At 37.5% G+C, this 9,408-nt stretch overlaps 1 protein-coding gene across 1 annotated transcript in view; it reads right to left on the bottom strand.

Moving 5' to 3' along the window:
• Window positions 1–1,651: 1,651 nt before the first annotated feature.
• Window positions 1,652–9,408, bottom strand: part of UGGT2 (UDP-glucose glycoprotein glucosyltransferase 2) — a 586,709-nt gene continuing 578,952 nt past the window's right edge. The window contains exon 39 of the mRNA XM_031934986.1: window positions 1,652–1,884. Within this exon, the coding sequence (XP_031790846.1) occupies window positions 1,862–1,884 (23 nt within the window). The 3' untranslated portion in view covers window positions 1,652–1,861. The remainder of the gene's footprint in view (window positions 1,885–9,408) is intronic.

Raw genomic sequence — 9,408 nt, 5'->3', positions numbered from 1 at the left:
TAGGTAACAAAAGTAGGAATCCGGTGTCTCTGCCCAGCTGATCATCCTTTCTATAAGATTCTCACAGAAGTGAAGACAGGCTGGTAAACAAAGGAAAACAAAGTACCATCTTATAATCGGGGTTTGCGCCCCGGCCACCACAGCAGACTTCTGGGTAGCTGGATGGAGCATCTGGCCTAGAACCTTACAGAGTCTCACCTCTCACCAATCCCCAGCTATAGCTGACTCCCAAGAGTGAGCTAGAGAGCACCATTACGTTGGCCGCCCCCGGACCACTTACTACTCCAGCCTCTGAGTGTACCCTATAGGATACTCTGAACTCACAGGAATAACCTAGTTCCACCAGAGCAGGCCATAAATGGTGCACTCCATTTTAACACAGACAAACACGAACAAGTAAGAAAGGGAGATGACTGCGAGAGGGAGAGGCACTAGGAATGAATGGAGCTGATGTTTAACTCTGTGGGCTGTTCTGTAATACAGAAGGATTAGCCTTGTTCTGAAGAGCTCACAGGAGTGAGCTTCTGGCTCATGATGGAACTGTGTACAGAGCTGTCCAAAGACGGACCAGCCTGTCTCTAGAGGTAGAGAGTTCCCTGTTGTCCCGGAACTTCCAAGATGGCCTGAGGCTCAGCTTTACAGGCAGGGCCTTAGAACAGGGGCTGGCACACTAGCTGGGGACCCAATTCTATTAAATGCTTCTCAAACTTGTCTAATTACGGAACCATCTGGAGAGCTTTTTAAACAATCATGATTTACCAAGCTGACTTCAGACCTAATGAATCAGACTCTCCACAGGATGAGGTCCAAATGGTACTGAGTTCTCTTCCAGTCCCATGATCCTATGATTTTAGAATAGTTGGATAGTTTTTAAACATTTACTATTATTCATCTATTATTAATACACATCAGAAAAACAAACTGTTTACATCCTCAACTAGTTCTCATAAAAGTACCTAGTCCTTTTAAAAAGAGAATACACATATATCCCACATGCCCATAAATAATTTTTATGACATAAAATTAGAAACATTAGAACATCCAAATACCGCATTAAGATTAAAACATTGTTTAAGATAAATGATTACCATGCAACAATATTACTTCCATTTTAAAACACCAGTTAAGGTACAAATGGGCTTTATTATTATTATTGTCTCAGAAGGAAAGAAATACAAAAAAATAGGTTTCTGTAATTTTAAATGCATTTCTGTAATTTTATGATTTCTATTATTTTTTGAGACAGTCTTACTCTGTCGCCTAGGCTTGAGTGCAATGGCGCGATATTGGCTCACTGAAACCCCCGCCTCCCAGATTCAAACAATTCTCCTGCCTCATCCTCCCAAGTAGCTGGGATTACAGGTGCCCACCACCACACCCAGCTCATTTTTTATATTTTTCATAGAGATGGGGTTCCGCCGTGTTGGCCAGGCTGGTCTTGAACTCCTGAACTCAGGTGATCCACCTGTCTTGGCCTCCTAAAGTGCTGGGATTACAGGTGTGAGCCACTGCACCAGCCTAAATGCATTTCTGTAATTTTAAATGCATTTTGTGAATAAGGAAATGTGGATGCACATAAAACTAGATATAAAAGGCTACAGTTTGATAAACACCAGCTAGTCCAGTACCTCAGGAAAAAGGAACAATCAGGTTTTAAATACTCAGTGGTCATTTATTATATAACTTAAACGTATTCAATATATTAAATACCTGTTTTAAATAATTACAAATTTTTAAAATTAAAGAATATGTCACTGATCTTCATGAGACTTCCAAATCGTCTCAGCAGGGGCTCCACACTTCCCCAGCAGGCGGCAGGTTTCCTGTCATGCTTTCGCCTTCCTTCTCATATAAACCAGTGCTAGAGTTCATCGTGTGTCAAAACTGTAGGGGAGAAAAGTTTATTTAGCTCCTGGCATCTTAAACATAAAATTATCTTAAATACTAACTTATGTATGATGAGGAAGCACCGGTATTGACTGAGGATCCTTTATTTGCTAGTTCAGTACCTATATGCTTCATTACGCCACATGAGAATAGCTCTTTGTACACTGTGATGTCTATTATATTGTCTCATAACTACTGGTCTTTCTACCCACCTAGAATGTGAGCTCCCATGAGTCTATGAGGACAAGGAACATACCTTACTTTTGTTATCTTTAGGATCTAGCATCCTGCCTGGCAGATAAGAGGTCTTGAAGAATACTAACAGATTATTCACTGTGAATATAGTATTCTACCCTTAATGTAATGGAACAACAGAAAGCAGAGGACATATTAATATATAGTCGTCATCTAAGATGGGAGACACAGCACTGTGACACAGATGTAAGTACTACATAAATGCAAGCACAATTCTGATGAACACTCTTAGAGAGCAAAATGGTCTTTTCTGCATCACTGAGCTGTCACACACCAACTGGCGTAAATCACTGAGAACTCAATATTTTCAGGCAGAAATTAATTAAAATATAATTTAAATGCATGCTGTTTCACAATTCAAGATGTCAGACTATGTTTCTTCACTAAATTCTACTGGAAAGATAATAAATAGGAAAAACAATAATGAGAATGAGGGAAGTGGTTACAAGACACTGTTGGGGCAAAGTTATCAATGAATTTCAAGAAATGGGAAACAGGGATAGATGGCATGAAACAACTTCATCCCAGAATACGCAGCTGAAACGATGACTTGGCTTTCCTGATGGAGGAGTCTGGGAGAGGTTACTAACAAACACCAGTGGATAGTGAGTCACACAGTGGAGCAATTCGGTGAAGGACTGTCTGTGGAAAATCTGTGCCTGTCAGCTCCCCACTCTTAGTCTTCTGAATCTAAGACAGAAACTAACACCCTGGCATCTATTCTAAGACAAAAAGTGGAAGTCTGTTCTTGAAAGAAAACTGAACAATTCTCAGAGACAAAGAGGGAGAAATAAAGTGTGGGAGAGACAGGGAAACAGGATTTTTTTTTTTTTTTGGAGATGGAGTTTCACTCTTGTTGCCCAGACTGGAGTGTAGTGGCTTGATCTCGGCTCACTGCAACCTCCGCCTCCTGGGTTCAAGCAGTTCTCCTGCCTCAGCCTCCTGAGTAGCTGGGATTATAGGCATGTGCCACCACGCCCAGCTAATTTTGTATGTTTAGTAGAGACGGGGTTTCTCCATGTTGGTCAGGCTGGTCTCGAACTCCTGACCTCAGATGATCCACCGCCTTGGCCCCCCAAAGTGCTGGGATTACAGACATGAGCCACCGTGTCCGGCCATAAAGAGGTATTTTTACATGGGTGTCTGCTGTTAAATAAAGCGCCCTCATTTGGGTTTTTGGGGTGGTGTATAGGATGGGCTTTGATCTGTTCCATGACCATACACCTAGAAGGAGGCCTGCCAGTTGTACACCATGGGTTGGTAATTAACCCTCCCACCTGGGGAAGCCTATCAGAGAAAGAAGCACATTTAAACCCTGGCAAAGGAAACCCACACCAGTTATTATATTGATCAATCTAATATTTCATTCTTAAATATACATGAACAGCCAAAGATCTCCAGGTTTCTGAGGAAGACCAATAACAAAAGAAAAAAGGGCCAAGATGAATATATAAAACAACATAAACAAAAAGGACCTGAAAAGAACTAAAGCAATATTCAAAACAGTTCTAATTGGTATTTCAGGGGTATTAGAAAAGGTGAAACCATAAGAACAGAACAAAATGAAATTAAAAAGAAGCAAGCAGGGAAAAGAAAGATCTGTTAGAAATTAAGAAGTGATTACCCCTCTAAAATAAATGAATAGAAAGATTGAAGATAATGCCAAAGAATTTTCTCAGAATACAAATGAAAGGAAAAAATATACAAGAGAAAATGTAAGTACAAAAGATCTATAGGACTAAGAAGACAGTTCTATTTACAGTAGCATCAAAAGGATCAAAATAATTAGGAATAAACCTAGGAGGTAAAACATGTTTGCTGAAAATAACAAAAAATTGCTGAGATAAATGCAAGATGACATAAATAAATGGAAAGACATTCCATGTTCATGAGCTGGAAGTTTAATATTAAGATGTATATACTACCCAAAGCAATCTACAGACTCAGATTCAACAAAATCCCTATAAAAACCCCAATGATGCTTTTTATAGAAACAGGAAAAGTCATCCTGAAATTCATACAGAATCACAAGGGATGCTGAAAATAATTCTGAAAAAGAAGAATGAAGTTGGCAGATTCACATTTCCTGATTTTATAACATATTACAAAGCTTCAGTAATGAAAACAGTATGGTGCTGGCATAAAGACAAACAGCCCAATGGAATAGAGAGTCCAGAAATAAACTCTTGTGTATGTGATCAATTCATCTTTGATAAGAATGCCAAGAATACTCAGTGGGAAAATAAGTCTCCTTCATAAATGGAGTTGGGCAAACTGGATATCCATACACAAAAGAATAAAGCTGGACTCCTATCTTATATGACATATGAAAATTAACTCAAAATCAATTAAAAACCTAAATATAAGACCTGAAATTATAAAACTCCTGAGAAAGACATAGGGAAAAATCTTCATGACACTGACATAGCAATGACTTCTTACATATGACACAAAAAATATAATAAAAGCAAAAATAGATAGATGGGATTATATTAAACCTAAAAACCTTTGTGCATCAAATGACACAATGAACAGAGTGGAAAGGCAACCTAGCAAATCAGAGAAAATATATTCAAATAATAGATATGATAAGCGATTAATATCCACAATATGTAAAGAAACTCTGCAACTTAAAAACAAAAAATCAAATAACCTGATTAAAAATGGGCAAAGAACTTGAATATACATTTCTTCAAAGATGATATACAAATAGCAAACATAAGAAAAGATGCTCAATATCACTAATCATCACAGAAATGCATAACAAAACTACAATGAAATTATTATGTCAGACCCATTAGTATGACTGCTATATAAAAAAAAAAAAAAAAAAACAGAAAATAAGAAGTGTTGGTGAGGATATGGAGAAATTGGAACTCTTTTGCACTGCTGATGGGATTGTAAAATAATGTAACTGCTATGAAAAAGAGGTTCTTTAAAAATTCATATGATTTGGCAATCCTATTTCTGGATATATATATCCAAAATAATGGAAAGCGGGGTCTCAAAGAGATATACACACACATGTCCACAGCTGCATTATTCACAGTAGCCAAAAGGTGAAAGCAAACCAAATGTCCATCGATGGATGAATGGGTAAACAAAATGTGGTAATATATATATACTATGGAATTTTATTCAGTCTCTTAAAAGGGAAGGAAATCCTGTCATATGTTACAACATGAATACATCTTGACAATATTATGCTGAGTGAAATCGGTCACAAAAAAATAAATACTATATTATCCCACTTACATAAAGTATCTAGAGTAATCAAATTCATAGAGAGTAGAATGATGTTTGCCAGGGGCTAGGGAGAGAGGGGGAAGGGGAACTGTTAATGACTATAAAGTTTCAGATTTGCAACAGGAAAAAGTTCTGGAGATCTATTCCAAAACAATGTGAATATACTTAACATTACTGAACTTAAAAATGGTTAAGATAGTAATTCTTGTTATGTGTTTTTTTTTTTTTTACCACAATTAAAAAATACATAAAAATTGTATAGGATTGAACCAAGAGATATAAAAATCCAACTAGTTAGAATCCTGGACAGAGAGAAGAGAGGTAAAGGGGAAAGAGGTACATTACTTAAAACAAAAACAAACAAAAACAAAAACACAGTGAAAAAAAAAAAGTCCAAATTTGAAGAAAGGCATGAATCATTAAACACACAAGCAAATTTACGGGATGCAATAAAAATGTGATCAGGGAAACTTATAGCTGTAAACGCTAACACTGAAAAAGAAAAAAGATCTCAATTCAGCAACTCGACTTTGTAGCTTAAGGAACTGTAGCTGGTCAGGCAGGAATATGGGTAGCCAGGGTATCATATTTACAGTTGGTATATGAAATGGGGCAGTCTTGCAGCCTGGGCCCTTAATCTGCGGGGTGTGAAGGTTAACTCCAGGAGTTAATGTCAGAGTTGAAATGAATTACTGGAGATCCAGGTGGTGTCCAGCGAATTGGAGAATTGGTGTTAGCAAAACATTATATATCTGTTGTCAGGAAGAAAGAACATCAGATGACAGCACTACTCAAAGTGATCTACATATTTGACACAATTCCTATCAAAACCCCAATGACACTTTTTGCAGAAATAGAAAAACCTAAAATTCATATAAAATCTTGAAGGACCTTAATAGCCAAAACAATTTTAAAAAGAAAAAAATTGGACTCACTGATTTAAAAACTTACTACAAAGCTACAGTAATTAAAACAGTATGGTACTGGAATAAAAAGAGACATATAGCGTAAAGGAATAGAGAACCCAGAAATAAATCCTTACATATATGATCAAATGATTCTGACAAGGGTGTTCAGACCATTCAATGGGGAAATGACAGTCTCTCTAACAAATTGTGCTGGGACAACTAGATAGCCACATGCCAAAGAATGAAGTCGGACTCCTACTTCATACCATATTTAAAAATTAACTAAAGATAGATTTAAAAATCTAAGTGTAAGATCTAAAGCTCTTAGAAGAAAACATATATGGAAATCTTCGTGAATTGGATTGGGTAATACAGTTGGCCCTTGAATAACACAGAAGTTAGGAACGGACACTAAACCCCTGCACAGCTGAAAATCCACATATAACTTTTGACTCTCTAAAAACTTTACTAATAGCCTACTGTTGACTGGAAGCCTTAGAGATAACATAAACAGCTAACACAGTTAACATATTTTGTATATGTATTTTATACTGTATTCTTACAACAAAGGAAGCTAGAGAAAATGTTAAGAAAATCATAAGAGAAAATATACCTTACTATTCATTAAGTGGAAGTGGGTCATCAGAAAGATCATCATCCACACTGTCTTCACATTTCATAGGCTACGGAAGAGGAGTTGTCAGTTTGGTCTTCTTGTCTCTGGTGGCAGAAGTGGCAGAGGTGGAGGAGGTAGAAGGGGAGGCAGGGGAGGCAGGAGAGGCAGGCACACTCAGTGTAACTTCACAGAAATACCTTGCAATTTCTGTCTTTTTTTTTTGTTATTTCTCTAAAAACGTTTCTATATGGTACCAATCCTTCTTCTGCTGTTTGTGTTAGTCTCAGTCTCCATATCATAGAGGGATCCATGTCATAAAAAGCAAAAGCAGTCTTTAATTGGAACTCTTCTGCCAATTGTCTAATGTCACTTTGTTTTCTGGCACTGCTTCTATGTCTTCTTCCTCATTGTGTGGCACTGGTTCAGAAGCACTCATCTCCATCAAGTCAACTGTTAATTCTTCTGGTGTGGTGTCTACTAGCTCTTTAATTTATTCAAACAATCCGTATCTTGAAACCCTCAGCCCCCACTTTTTTTTTTTTTTTTAAATTCACAATCTCTTTCACGATTTCCTTGGTTAGCTTTGTCATAAATCCTATGAAGTCATGCACAACATCTGGACAGTTTTCTCCAGCAGGAATTTATGGCTTGGGGCTTGATAACTTTCATGGTTTTTTCTATAACAATGATGGTATTTTCAATATTATCATCCTTCCAGACTTTCAGGTTCTATCAGGGTTCTCTTTCACAGCACTGACAATCTTTTCCAAAGAGTACTTTCTGTAACGAGGCTTAAAGGTCCTTATGACACCCTGATCTAGAGACTGAATTAGAGATGTTGAGTTTGGGGGCCGATAGACCCCTTTGGCACCTTCAGTGTTGAGCTCATGGAGTTCTGGGTGGCCAGAGAGCATTGCCCAATATCAAAAGAACTTTAAAAGGCAGTCCCTTACAGGCAACATACTTCCTGACCCCAGGGACAAAAGCATTGATGGAACCAATGCAGAGAAAGGATTCTTGTTGCCCAGACATTCTGTTGTGCAACCAAAAGACTGGCAGCTGGTATTTATCTTTATCTTCAAGGCTTGGGGGTTAGCAGCTTTATAGATAAGAACAATACTGATCTTAAAACCAACTGCATTTGTATAAAATAACAGAGGTAGCCTATCTCTTCCTGCTTCAAATCTTGGTTTTCATTTCTCTTCCTTACTAATAAATGTCCTTTGTGGCATTTTTTTTTTTCTACAAACAGGGAACTTTGATCTTCATTAAAAATCTATTGGGGCAGATATCTTTTCTCCTTAGTGATTTTTTTTCTTTCATAATTGAGAGTTTACTGGTTGGGTTGAGGATCACCACATAGACATTTCAATTTGTACACAATTCTTAACATATGTACCAAAAATCTAAAAAACCATGTATTGCAAATTCTTTGTAAAAGTTACTCTAGTGACTTTCCAGCTTAATATCTGGAGGCAAAATTTCCTTAAGAGGCTATCACGTACCAGTATCTTCACATGTTGTTAAGCTGTTGCATACGTCCTACCAATTCATAACTGAATAGTATGTACACTACATACTCAAATTTTCATTCACAGCACATTCACAAAGTTATTGGAAAAACAGGACTATCACAACTAGAGATGTTACAGAGCACATACAATTCAGACAGGGAAAGCCATCAATATGGAGTGGTTTTCTTTAGGAAACAATTCTACTAAAAAACAACATGGGAACAGAAGTAATTTAAAATGTTTAAGACATTCAGTACAGGACTGTGACTCCATATTGCTGGTTAGTATGCTTTGTATTATAGGATATAAAAACTAACCCCCCATCTATGGAATGTTAACCTGACACCTAAGATAGTCAAAGCCTCCTATAATTCAATATCTCACACTATTTTCTGGTTGTACCAAAAAATAAACAACCGGTGAATGATTTCACCTCTTTTTAAAATAAGCATTTACACTTAAAAAATGGGATAAGGTGGGATTCCTTCCTTCTTGAAAATGTTTCCAGAGCTACTAAAAAACTTGCATTTACAAAATAGTTGATAAAAATATTCCTCTGGATTGTATGAGAAGGGAGACAGGAACCACTGATAAGACATGGTATAGGATATTAATCAAAGTTGGCTTCTTTCTCTCTAGCTTCATTGGAGGCTGAACTCTCCTTGGTTTTGTTTCTTCATTTTCCGCAGACAAATCTTCTTTACTTTCTTGGTTAGCCACTTCAGCCTGTTTTCCCTTTGCTCCTCCTTTCCCTTTTATTTGCACGTTCTGTCTGAAGATTTGTCCCTTTCTGCTGCCTTTTTTGGCTTAGTTTCCACTTTTGCAGGGGCAGGTTTAGCTGACAAGTGTGAAGATCTCCGCTCTTGAGCTACTCCTTCGCTGCCCCCTTCAGTGGAGCTGACCTTCCTCTTGACATCCTGGCAGCAGGGAGGGTGTGTGCCAAGTGCCTGCAGGCTGCAGCACACTGAGACCCTTAGCAAAG

Source organism: Piliocolobus tephrosceles, chromosome X (assembly GCF_002776525.5).
Source record: "Piliocolobus tephrosceles isolate RC106 chromosome X, ASM277652v3, whole genome shotgun sequence".
NCBI lineage: Eukaryota > Metazoa > Chordata > Mammalia > Primates > Cercopithecidae > Piliocolobus > Piliocolobus tephrosceles.
This window is presented reverse-complemented; position numbering and strand designations above follow the sequence as displayed.